The sequence below is a fragment of the Ammospiza nelsoni genome, chromosome 3 (assembly GCF_027579445.1).
Source record: "Ammospiza nelsoni isolate bAmmNel1 chromosome 3, bAmmNel1.pri, whole genome shotgun sequence".
NCBI classification, from domain to species: Eukaryota; Metazoa; Chordata; class Aves; order Passeriformes; family Passerellidae; genus Ammospiza; species Ammospiza nelsoni.
Genome location: NC_080635.1, coordinates 43,069,989 through 43,083,757, shown reverse-complemented (window position 1 = coordinate 43,083,757; position 13,769 = coordinate 43,069,989). Strand labels below are relative to the sequence as shown.

Below are 13,769 nucleotides of genomic sequence, written 5' to 3'. Positions count from 1 at the left end.
TGAAATTACCTAGTTTCTACTAGGCAAGAAGTATTGTAAAAAGAAAGAGTGGAGTAATCTGATAGAATTACCTGTTGTTTCTCAAGTAATGCACACAGTCACCCAGCACCAATGTGTTCAGTATTTTCTCTGAACTGAAATCACAGCCCCAGCAGTGACAACACAGGTTTCCCACCCTCTGCAGTGGGTCCTTGATTTTCACCCTGTGTGTGATTTTCACCCTGTGTGTATCCTTGAGTCTCAGACAGGTCACAGATACAGAACAAACTCGCAATTTTATGAAAGGCACAGAAAATTAAAACTTTATTTTTATTTCACCTGAAAACACAACTCTGTGTGCCTTGACTAAAGCATCAATGTCTATACATTCAAGACCATGTATTATTACGCATACAGACTTTATCACAAAGCTTTAGCAAAAAACCAAACAGAATATAAAAAAGTAAACATGAATTTAAGAGTTCTTTAGAAAAAATATTTTAAAATCCCAGTGAGAATCATGCTTGTCCCTGAACATAGAGTTCATAGTTTGCTTTTAACACAAATTCAAAGTAAGAGTTGTATTTCAAGTTGCCAAGTTCATTTGCTTGAAGCAAGTCCTTCACCTCTGGTAAATACTCACTTAACTGAACTCCTACAAAACAAAAAAAAAAAAACAATTATTATATCTCTGATTGAAGTACTTTGCATTAGCAGTTAATATAATTTTTAAGTAAACACCCTGCCTGCCTCACAGCTAAATTACTCTTTTGGAATTGGGAAGCTCTGACTCTATTATACACGTCAAGAAATACAATATAGCTTAAGTAGCCTGTAAAACAGAGTTAATTTTTTTTTTTTATCTAGAGTTCAGTAATTCAATGATTAAACCATAAATCCAAGTCCTTACACAGCACTTCATCAAAGTAAAATAAATAAAAATAAAAGAAAGGCAAGAAAAAAGAAAGCTCAGTCATACAATAACTATATATCAATTGCAACAGTTCCAGCATAGGGTGTGCAAGTCTTAAAAGAATGCAAGGGAATTGACAGGATTGAACACACAAAACTGGAACTTTTCTGAAGTACTTAAGTTTTGTGTTTTTCACATGAAGCCTTATGTGTTCTGCAAAAAGTTTCTATGCAGTAATATTTGAAACAGGCTTTGACTCCCAGTTGCTTCCCTTCTCTCCCTCCCTCCTCCAGCTGTAAATTCCACGGCCATAACTTCCTATAGTCAGCTTTAAATGGAGAATGGGAGGTGTATTTTTTTTGGTTTGGCTTTTGGAAAGAAAAAAACAAAAGCAAAAAAAATTGGCTAAAATAGATTAAGTTCTACTGAGTGACAGTCAATTAGTTACTAATGCTGTACCTTACAGAAGAGACATATTTACCCCCAGAAGACCAACTTTACTGAATAGTAAGCAACTGCTAAAAATGTGTTCAGTGCTCTACTGAGCAAATAACTTAAAGATACTAAGATTACAACCAAGAAATCTGCTCATCTCTTATCTCCCTGAACAGCTTACAGAGATAGAATTAGCTTCAAATGATTTTAACTGCCTAGTGGAATGAATTTTTTATTACTCTGAGAATCTAATAATGCTACTTTTTACATATTGATCTTAAGCAGCTTTTGAAACAACAATTTCATTCAATTATATTTAAGTACACTTTACCTTCTTTCAACAGTTTTTGTAGTATTTTCACAAATATACTATCTTTAGATGCTTCAATTGGATCATCTCTACCATCTGAATAGGACCATCTGCAAGTCAAAGAATAATTTTAGGAAAGAATTACACAAACAAAATAATAGAAACACTAACAAGAAAAACCCCAAATCACCGGAAAAGTTGATAAATTATCAAAGGTGATTAATACATGTCCATATGGAAGCATTATGTGCTTGGTTATAGCTCAAAGCAAGAGGTTTTTTTTCTACCTTGTGTTAATTAGTCATTATTCCAGTAAAACTGGAACAAAACTGCTCTACTACAATGTAGTCTAGTTAGAAGGAAAACAGAAATGTTTCCCATTTTTAAAACCATTAAAAATCACAACAAAACAACATTATTTCTTTGATAATACAGAAGTATTATCCATTGAGATAAGCACTACCTATTGTGCGCAATTATATTTTACAACTGAGGCGACAAAAGTAATTTTGGTAGAATAAAGCAAGAGAAGCAATTTTCCAGTGTGAAAAAAAAAATCAAAACGAAACAAATATCAAACACTGAGAAAAGAAATGGGGAAAAATTGCAAGATCTAAGCTGCAGGCCTGTAACAACACACACAATCACAAAACAAAGGTTATCTACTCTGTGATTAAATGACTCATGAATACCAGTCTCATCTGTGATTAAAAAAAAAATCCCAAACAGATTTTTCTAAGAGGAAGATTGTTTTAAATGACAATTTTTCATCCTTGCAGAGCTTTATATGCTCCAGCTTAAACTCAACACCAACCTAACTTGTTTTGCTGTGATTCTAACCTTTCAGTTGTTAAAATTTCCTGTTCCATGTGCTAAGCTGTCAGACAAAACTGGTTCTCATATCACGCCCTAAACTACCACAGGCCTGTGGGACATGCCTATAACAGATCTGAATCTAGATCCAGAAGCTATTATTGACAAATGCTCTGTACTTCACTGGTTTTACCCTGGATGTCTCTTCAGCTCCTAAATGTCTAGGATTACATCTTTAATTCCACTGGGAAGAATGTGAGGAAAGGAGGGAGGGAAGGGGGATTTTCTCCCCTTGGGCACAGAGGAGGACAGTAAGGACACAAGCAGAGCATCAGGAGCTGACTCAGTAAGGCTTTCCATCCTACCCAAGAACCTTCTCACCATCTGTAGCCCTCAAGTTAGAAACCACAGGCCATCCTCAAAAGTAGGAACTGTCACATCTCTAATGTTTACTTTTGCACACAGATGAAAGTTAACACCACCTTACTGTAAGCCTTTGTGAGCCTTGCTGGACTGGAAACTCAGCTGGGACATCAAGTTTTCTACCCACTATCCAGTGTAGAGTCTGTATCTCAAATTGCCTCTGCTTATCTGCCAGAGTGGCCAAAATCTTGTCACCATTGTACGTGTTTGAACCGTTAAAATATCCCATTCAAAACCCTGTGCTTGTCCAGGGTAGATAAATCATAAACCAATAACTGGACTGGTGCCATGCATGAGCTCTGAATTCTTCTGCCTTTAAAATTACAGGAATGGAAAACACTTGAAATAGTGTGAACCTCTCTCTGCTTATGATTTGTGTTATACATGGACATAACTTAGCCATGCAATTAGGAATTATTTCCTAGACACCACTGCCATTTGGAATCTATCCTATGCATAAGCGTGAATCCAATCCAAATGCTGCTTATTTCCATTTTAATCACAAACGGCACAGTGCATTTGGAATGTATTCTCTCCTCATCTTTTCTTCCTTAGCTTCCTCTTGGAACATAGGTGGGAGTTAGGAAAGTCAGGAGACTTTGAGAGTTGGAAAGAAAAGGGAGGAAATGCCACTTGTGTTATTTAACCTGGGAAAGAGAACAGTACCACTGCTTGATGAGAAGATCCCTGTGACCAACTGGATTCTGCCTGTATTTGGTTTTAAACATCCACAAGAGTGGCTTTTCTAAGGCTTTGATCTCTTACAACCAAAAATGCAGTTTTAACTCAAAAAGGTCATGAAACTGCCAGTGTGGTTCAATGGTAAAATCCAAGTGAAATAAAAGCTTGCAGGAGTGACCTCTGCCTATGTAATCTTATTAAAAAGCTTCTACTTGAGATGCTTCAAAGGAAAAAAAAAGGTTAAAGTTCAGCATTGGTCACTTCTTTTACTTCAGGAAAGGGTTCAAGAACAAAACCTAAAAGCTGCATGGGTTCATTTCTGCATCAGGTGCCAGGACTGCACAGTAGGTTGCCAGTGAGATACACCAACAAAGTACTGCAGATTTTTTTTTGTTGTAGTCTCACTTTTCAAATAAGAATACATGTTCTGATCAGACACATTATACTTTACTAACCTTATCCTCTGAAATTAAGTATTTTTTGTGAGTTAGAGAATAGTGCATTAAGATATAATTCTGGAAGAGCTGTGTCTCAGGAACTTATATTTATACTTACCCATCTCTTTGGAGAGCCTTACAGAGAATTTTGAGTTTAAGATCATTTACATTCACTTCTTCTTCCTTCAATTCATATAAGGTGAAAAGACAGGCATATTAAAATTCTAGGGTTTTTTACAAAGAAATAATCACACTATCATGCAGATTGTACCAATGAATTAGATTCTTCAATCACCAAATGCAATTTTTAACAAATGCTGCCTTAACAGATGATCTGATTGGACTTCTGAAACACCAAACACTGTTTGTTTTCATTTGAAATCTTGGATTCTGACTTTCTACAGCATCATTTGACTGCTGACAACCAACTAACACAGCTTGTAAAAGGGCAAAAAAAAACCAATTTGTAAAACATTGTATTCTAGGCAAATTTTATTTTACCATGCGCTATATGATGAGTAGAGTCAAAGCTCTTTTTTTGGTATGGCAAAGCTAACTTGCCATAACATGCACTAGTGTCCACATTAGGACATATCTTATACAAATACATTAGTAAATGTTTTCAAAGATATACATTTGATTTGAAAAGGGAAGTTTCGGCATTGCACAGAAACCACCACCTCTGATTTGTGCTGAATGGTTCTACATAAGTTGTTAGGAATTTTAATACCTCTGGGAAAAAAAAATTTGAAGTTGCATGGGTTTAGAGTAACATTTATTTTATTGAGAAGGAAAAAGAATACAATTGGAAAAAAGCATATGGCAAATCTGTGGTTCAAAGCTATTTACATGTTAGAAAGTGGTGACTATCCCACATTACCTCATGACAGTCAGTGAAACTGTCAAGAGGGAAGACACAAGAACTGAACTATGAAAACAAGTTAATCTTTGTCCTGTTTGGAGATAGCCTGTAGGGAAGCGAGGCTCTAAAAAGAAACTATAGACTATAAATGGGAAGTGAAGATGAAGAGTGTAATTTTTCTTAAATTATCTAAACTACATTTGGCATTATGCCTCCAATGACTTAAAAACAAACTGAAAAAACACATTGGGGTTGCTTTAATTACCATACACTAAACTAATATGTTAATTAACTACAGATGCACCACCCTAGCTTAAATAATAATAAAAAAGTCTCTAGGTTAGAAATCCTTCAAAAAGTTTTCCTACCTCATCAATATATTCCAGCAGATCAAGCGCTTTCTTGAAGTCATATTCATTGGCTCTTCTGTTCTCATCACATATGAACAACTATGAAATCAGAGATTAACATGGAGAATTATTTTTAGCCTACAAACTAACGTAACTGGTATCAGAGACAACCCACTGTGGGAAGACCACCACATATTTTTGACTTACATGACCTTCTCATGAAAATATGTCTTGATTCAACCGCTAGTATTTTTATAGTAAGGAATATACTTAAGGTTTTAGAGCAGCATTCCACCTACGTGACAATGGCCTGTGGACAAATGATACTGGATACAAGGCTGCTGGGTTTCAAATTTAAGTGCCATTTAAGGCTGTAACATTCCTGGACTACTGTAGGCAGAGCTCAGCTCCACAAATAAGCTCTCCGAATTATTTCGGTAATTAAGCTCAAAGCAGAACTTCAGCACATGTGCTGCCTTTCACCCCTTAAAAACAACAAGTTCCCCTCAGTATTTCATATCACCCAACTATAAATTAGTGCTTCAAAGAAAAATTAACATTAGCACTATTTTAATTTACGCTTTCTGAGTTTCATTTTTGCATTGCAAGTAGCAAGTATTAACACTAGTTTGACAATAAGAGAGAATTCAGAAGGAAAACTGTTGTGGTGCCAGCACTTGCCAAGTCCTGACTGACACTTCCTACCCTTCCCTAATCCCACAGATAGCCTTACTTAAAGACACAGGTAAGCACTTCACAATCTGCTATTAGCACAGTTCTAAGAAAATGACCAGAATGTAAACAAGCAGCTTGTTTACATGCTAGCCTTTGATTTTCCACAGGATTACAGAAAAATACAGAAATATTGACACCCAGATATAAGTGACTTCTTTTACAATGTATTGCTGTTATTCGCGGAGTATTTTTTATGTGGATGGTAAAAAATGTGGCAAACAAGGCAGAATCGGTAAGGTTACTGGTTCCTGGCTGATCCCAGAAAGGAGTGTGAAAAAGGAATCAGCACTATCACTCATCCCAGTACTGGAACAATGCTAATTTTTGTTTCATGAGGGGTTGGATTTTTGTAAAAGAAAATAAAAGTAGAAAGACTTCTGGTGCCTCTTTGCAACAGGTGATCAAAAGCCTCTTCCTGCTTCTAGTACTTCCTTTTTCTATCTTGCAGCATCCTTCTCCACTAGGGTAGAAGTGTTTGTTCATTCTGCCTTCCAACTTCTGCCCTACCAAGAATGCAAAGGAAGGTAAAAATATCCTTTGGTGTCTCACATCCAAAACCTTGTTTAGACCAGTAAATCAACTTCTGGCACTGATCTGATTTGCTTTTTCTTGCAGCAGCACTCCAAAGCACACATTCAACAGAAAAAAACTAGGACCAAACCCATCATTCTGATGTTTGCTGGTAGAAACTAAGTGAAGTCAAACTAATTCATAGATCAGATCTTTAGGTGCTTAGCAAGTTATATAAGGGATAAAGGCAGCTGTGACCTTCTGATTTATTTGACCACAAAGGGGCAGAAAACACACTGGAAGTGTACCTGTGTAATGAAGACAACATGGGACACTTACATCAATGAGCTGAGATGCAGACAGTACTGGCATATCGTTGAGGTTCAACTGCTTCTCTGCCAGGAGTTGTTCGGGAAGTGTCTCCTGATGTAACAAAAAGCGCTCCTGCTCTGATATTTCTTGTAGTCATTTAAGGAAATGAATGTTTCATGTTACTAAAATGTAATAATAAATTTTGTGGCACAACAGCAACTGTCAAGCACAATATTATTCAAGCCTACAAGCGTATGTTATGAAGCATTCTCTTTGGACTCTCATCCACGTTCCCAAAGTACAGAAATACTTCCACTTCAATACTGCCTTCCCAGGGAACCAGTTCTTACTTTCCACTCATGTCCCTTGTGTAATGAAAATGCATAACTCTAATTTTGCCCCAAAACTTCAAAATTAATACAAAGAATTGGGTGGAAGCTGTTGCACTGCACAGGAAAATGAGTTGGTTGCAACTTGAGGTAGCTGTGCCATGGACATATCCCATCTCATGAACTGTTCAATTTTTGACTGTTTTATACTTGCCAGTATGAGCTGCTTTAGGATGAGAAACTTGCTAGTCTGAGACATCCAAAATGGAATAATATCAACCATACTATATGAACCCTGCCCTTCCCACTAACTTTCACTGCCTGTTAGAATAGGGAAAATAATTCTGTGGAGCATTTTATCTGTTTAGAGGAATAAGCAAAATGTAGCAGAAATAATTAGTCTTTCTTTATCAACAGGAAAGTGATACATGAAGAGTTTAAGTTTTAATAACTACATCATGTGCCACACAGAAATGTGTAATGAAGCAGAAACTGAAATAAAGCTTTGATTATCTCATTTGTTACTTTTAAACTTTCCTATTTAAAGGTGAGATTCTTCACATCAGTATAGGCATTTTCACGGTGATAAAAAACAGATTTAAACTTCAAGATTTCACGCAATGCTATACAACTTAAAAAGCAGATAATACATTATTATTATGAGCTAAAAATAATTTTTAAAGCCTACTTAACGTAATTATTACCAGGCTTTTTCAACAGGATATAAGAATTATTCATTACATAGATGGTTAAATATGCTTGGTAAGTATGGTTAAGTAAGCTTGAGCAGAAACCCTGAGTCATATTCCAAAGCCTCCCCCTGGTGGCCAGAATCCTTTAACCAGTACTGCAAAATTCCTTTTTCTCAAACTCACAGCACATGTGCCACACAAACAGTATTTTCCAAAGGGGTAGGAATGGCAGAGCAGTGAAACCACTGCACTTGGTAATGAAGCAGGATAGATATTTGTACTTTTCCTGTTCACATAATTTCAGATAGAGTACAGTGAAACACTGTCATCGTAACCCTCCTACATAAAAAGCAAAACCCTGAGAAAGCATTTCTTGATCACAACTGTATATTTTTGCAACTGCATTACTGCACTACAGTTACAGGATTTCCTTGTATAGCCTAAGAGCTTCAGGACTTGAGAATAATTCAAAAGTGAAAGCCATTCTATAAACGGGCTCTAAGAAATTACTAATTTTTACCTTGCATCTGAAATATAAAATGTAGATTCATTAAAATACATTCAGTGTGAATGGCTGACAACTTTCAGCCACTTCTCAAAGTACAGGTGCAGCTTGTTATTTCTGCCAATAGTATACATGTTAGTAGAAAAAGTGGAAAGGTACAGATTTGCCATGCTCCTAGTCCTAACTCACATATGAAAGTGAACACTCAGTTTATTGCCTCACACTGTCTTCCTTGCGCTTCCTAAAATGAGCAAAATCATCAGCCTATTAATCCTTACCACACTAAGTCAGCACCCTCAACATAGAAAAATCAATCTCCAAAATTAATGGGATTCTAATTCAGTAATTTAGTAAGTCTTTCCTTCACTTTGTCCTGTTTTTATTTCTTACCTTCTATTTTCTCTTGTAGTATGTCTTCCGAGAAGTCTGATGCCAGTGCAGCTAATTTGCTCAAGCCAAGAAGTGTTTTCTTCTTTGCAAAATATCGTGTCTCCATATTTGCTAAAGTCTGCAACGTTCTGTGAGCCTAAAATAAATACAGATTAGAAATCAGTTTTGTAAATTAGGATTAGATGTTTAACAGATAAGAATTTTATCTGAACAGAAGTCTCACAGCTATTTATTGTTTGCAATACTATAACCCTTAATTTTAAAAGTTGTACAATTTGTACAGTGAAACTCTGCATTACAGCCTCCAAGAAGATGCTCTCTCTTTCAGCAAAACATTTAAAAAATCTTTTCATTGCAAATAAAAAAAAAACCTACTGCATTCTCAAAGGATAAACTGCAACTTCACATATTGTATTTTTAGGATCTAATTAAATTCTTTGCAGTAAAAGCCAGGCAAATATGTTTTGACAGAGCACTTCTTCATGGAGATTGTTTTTACCTGTTAATTTGAGAATTTGAAAAACAAGAATTGCAGTAACCAAATACAGAGGCAAGAATTTGTTTATCAGACAAAGGAACAGTTTCTGAGCACTTACTCAGAAATAAACTATCTACACAGAATTAAATGTATATTTTAGAATCCTTACCCCCTCTTCAAAGTGCTTTGACATGACACAGAAAACCTCAATTGACACAAATGGAATATTACAATATTCTCAGAGTGGTTTTTATTTGTTTTGGTTGGGGTTGGTGACTGGGACTTTTTTTGTTTGTATAAGAGGGATACAGCTATTCTATGAACATTAATTTGCAGCAGGATAAATGTTTCCATGGCTTTCATGCTTAACAAACGTGCATGTGGATTGAAAGAAGCCATTTTTTATTTGAAATAGTTTTAACTGTTAAATGAAATGCATTTTTAAGTCTAGCAGAATGATGGAAAGACTGACCAGGAAGAAGAGGTGATGCAAATTGAAAGTCCAGAAGACAACAAATGATCACGTTTAAAAACAATGCCACATTAATATATCCACATGCACATTTGCTATTAAAAATACTTTAAACTATGAATGTAAGTGATTAAAGTTACCAACAGCTTTTGTACTTTCATGATACCTCCAAACTCCTTAGCTTTAAGATGTTAGTCTTGAAAGAGAAGTTTCAGTTTTTCCCTGGCTGGACAATATTATAATGCTATTGATATTCCCTATAAATCCCCAATTCCATCAAAGTTGCGATCATGTAGCCAAACCAAACTTCCTCAGTAAGAAGTACTAGCCACCAGCCAGGGATGAAAAGCAGCCCTAATTTCCATTACATAGTGCAGTGACTTACCAGAGATACCAGATGGTGCCTGAAGGGAGGCTTTTGGTACTACAAAAGTACCAAATTATTTTATCTGCAATCTTTCTCGTAACTCACCTGGACAAGCTGCCTTTTGATGGGGAAGAGTCATAACTCAGTAAATTACCTACTTGAATATGTACCTGACCTGTTCAACATGGGGTATTTCCATTTGGCTGTATTTAAGAAACCCCACCTTTTGCAAATCCTGGCTATTGATGTCATGTAACCAGCTCAGATGTTCATGTGCTTGCAAGAAATTGGCCAGCTGTCCATGCTGAGCAATAGGCTGGGATAACAGCTTTCCTCGCTTTCCTTTTTCCAGATACCAGCGGAACAGGAAATCTGAGAAGTTCTGAACATAACAGAAATATGAACAAATTTAAAAGTTACATTTCATATCTGGCTTGCCTTCTAAGCGCTTTATAAAATACAATTAGTAAGAAAATAGTAAGAACCTTCTTGATAAAGCCACACACACACATGACAGAAATTACGGTGTTGATAAAATCCCCTTAAGAGTCCTAACAGGTGCTTAAAGCATTCATGAGCTCTCTGCAACAGATGCTGATAAACACAGAATCCTTCAATTAAAGTGATGGAAGTGCCAAAAGCAAATTCTTCATGTTAATACACATGAACAGGAATTACATAAAACCTAATTCTTCTTGTCTCATTTTCAGACCTGTTTCTTTGCCTCCTTCGAAACTCCATGCTTACTATTTCCTTCCATAAACAAGTCTACTTCAGCTGTCACTGGTTTTGAAACATTGCCTCCTACCTACAAATTAACCTGTAACCTTCCTTCTCTCAGACATTGTTTAAAATAACCTCTCTTTTTTAAAAAGAAACAAACACCCTATTTTATCCTCAAAAACTTGAATGTGAAATAACTAACCAGGATTTCTGTTCCAAATTCAATTTAGTCTTTTCAGGACAATATTGGAGTAACGCTAAATTTTAATTGCATTAACAATTTAAAAATGAAGTCTGAAGAGGCTATCAGTCTGATAGCCTATCCATTAGATTTATCTATTCAGCTCTATATTTGCCACAGTAACTTCTTTTCAGGAAGTTTTTAATTTCTGCTTTAAAATAAAGCATTTGAAGAGGAAAAAAAATGGTAATTTATCCACTTTGACAGACAGGATGAGTATTTTAAGATGCACTATTTAAAACGTTTGCTGTAATTTCTGTCTATTACTGATACTTCTGGTTTTTGTCATTTAAACAATCTTTATGTACTCTACTAGGAAACATGTAGACTGCAGGATTTCTCTTTCCCCAATAGTTGTGGAAAGCTAAACAAACTCATTTCACCAGTTCTCAAATTAACACCTTTTTGTTTTAGTCCCACACATTTTGAGTAATCTCTACCACCTTTTCCTTAAGCTTTCTAATATTTCAGCACACTTACTTTTTACACTAGTTTTTAACATACAGTGGGAAAACCATCCAACAAATATGTAGCAGGACAATGCAAAAAACCCCAAAGCAACAGCCCTACCATCCTACTGTTCCTAACTACTTTTATATTAACACATTAATTACTTTTCTATGTATACGTTTAACAATTTCATCTCTTTTGGAAATTATCCTCCATTTTATATTATGTTAGTTTAATAAAACAACAGTGTAATGACAACAGCACCTGAGTGAAGAAATCACAAAACGCTAAGAGTGAGAAAACATGTCTGGGGCACAAAAAGGTCCCATAAAAAGGCACTGCCCATACAGGCAGTACCTTTATTTCTGCTGGCTAGCTTTGCCTTCTCAATGTAAAATACTCCACTGAATATTTTACAGTGAATATCGACTTCAATTTTCCACATCACTCCTGTATGTATACATAATGACATAAGCATTAAAAAAAAATCAGGAAAAGAAACCCCAGAAAGAAATAATAAATTTTGCAACATTTCAGGTACAAACTTATTATGAAACACTAGCTAAAGGAAATAGAAGAGACTTGCCTGATCTGCAAACTGAGTCATGTAGCGTTGCAATCTGGCCTGGTTGTCTGTCTGCTCACACATTTGCACCAGGATATCAAAGTCACAGTACTTCTCTGCTAAAGCAGATGCCAACTGGTACTGTCCCAGGGAAACTAAGTGACCAAGAAAAAGAAGTTTTATCAAAGGAGCTCACCTTTGTCTGAGACCAGAAAAATGAAAACAAGTTTCAAGTGTGGCAATTGAGGAGATACTCACACATTCCCAAAGAACATTCCCCTCCTGCATAAATCTCCCGTGCACATGCACGGTCACAGACCCACCACCTCTGTCCCACAGCATAAGAGGGAAAAAGGGGATACTAAATGGCATCATGTCTTCTATTTCTTCTGGAAGTTAACATCATCTGCTGTTTGCACTGGGGGATGCAATTACATGACTTAACATCTACAATAACAGCCACTTAAATGCACAGAGCAAAAAAGCAGCAGCCATAGGCTTTTGAAAAGGCACAGAATAAATAAGGATAATTGGACTTGCATTGAAGAGAAATTATTTAGAATCTTCCTTTTTGTTCAGTTAAAAATGTAAGAGTCAGCAGAAGACTTAGTTCTGTTTGTAAGGAAATATGAACCTTAGATTGAACATAATGATACAAAATGTATTTATAACCTAACAGAAGCCATGAACGTGAGCAGTGATAGTTTGATGAAGCTTTTTCTAGGAATGTTCAAATATTATCATTAGTTATATATTATCATTAAATTATATAAATAGTGATATCTATATCTATATATATATATAGATATCACATCACTATTTATATAATTTACCTCAGCCAAAAAATTTAAACTTTTTAAAGTTACTAAAATGCATTTACACTACCTCATTTCCATTTTAAAAGGGAGCTTTTCTACGGCTTACTGATTCAGGACTTGACCACATCCAACATGTTAAACAATGAGTATGATTATTAAATAATTTGGCTTCAAAAAGTAACTATTCACTGATAACAAGCTTTCAGGCATATAAGTTTATCTCAGCTTGCAACAATATAAACATTTAGAATCCATTTATAGGCTACTTTCAGCCCTGCAGTGCACGATAAAAAACTGCCAGAAAAATGCAACAAGTTAGCAGAAGACGAAAGTTCAATCACCCAGATGTCTAACAAGAGGTACAGGCACGGAATGTGGTCCTGGATGCTAACTTGTAATCTGCTTTTATTTTGTAATTATCTCATTAAATCATAGACCAGCCATTTGTACTCTGGAAGCAACTGTGTAAAGCAAACAGAATTCATACACAGATGCCATTTACTCCAAATTGGTGTCATTTCCTCATCGAACAGACCATTTAATCTTTGTGTTAAAGACCACGGAGAGCACTCACGGAGAGGGGACAAGAGCTCGGATCTTTTCTGCACATATTCCATTTCCACGCTGCTGTAGCGCTCCTGGTCGGCCAGGCGATCCACGGACTTCAGCTGAGCCACGTAGCCATCCAGGAGGCAATCCAGCAGTGCCACCAGCTGCTCGGCCAGCACGCTGCGCAGGTTGCTGTCCACCTGGGGATACACCACCTTCAGGATGGTGCCGTGCTGCCGCGCTATCGCCGCGCGCAGGCTGCTGGAGGCTGGGGAAAACAACACAGGGAACATTAAAGCAATAATCCAATCACCACAGCAATCTGCGGCAAAGCGAAAGAAAAACATTACTATGTACAATAAAATAAATACAAGGGAAAAAAAGCCAATAAATGGTTTTGTTCTGAAAATCAAAGTAATGCCATCATCAT

The 13,769-nt window shown here is 36.2% G+C and overlaps 1 protein-coding gene across 1 annotated transcript in view; it reads right to left on the bottom strand.

Annotated features, from left to right (window-relative positions):
* Positions 1-274: 274 nt before the first annotated feature.
* Positions 275-13,769, bottom strand: part of NUP133 (nucleoporin 133) — a 30,257-nt gene continuing 16,762 nt past the window's right edge. The window contains exons 18-26 of the mRNA XM_059468171.1: positions 13,365-13,607; positions 11,994-12,127; positions 10,217-10,375; positions 8,677-8,812; positions 6,788-6,906; positions 5,222-5,302; positions 4,110-4,174; positions 1,659-1,747; positions 275-634 (exon numbers count right to left, since the gene is read on the bottom strand). Of these exons, the coding sequence (XP_059324154.1) occupies positions 498-634; positions 1,659-1,747; positions 4,110-4,174; positions 5,222-5,302; positions 6,788-6,906; positions 8,677-8,812; positions 10,217-10,375; positions 11,994-12,127; positions 13,365-13,607 (1,163 nt within the window). The 3' untranslated portion in view covers positions 275-497. The remainder of the gene's footprint in view (positions 635-1,658; positions 1,748-4,109; positions 4,175-5,221; positions 5,303-6,787; positions 6,907-8,676; positions 8,813-10,216; positions 10,376-11,993; positions 12,128-13,364; positions 13,608-13,769) is intronic.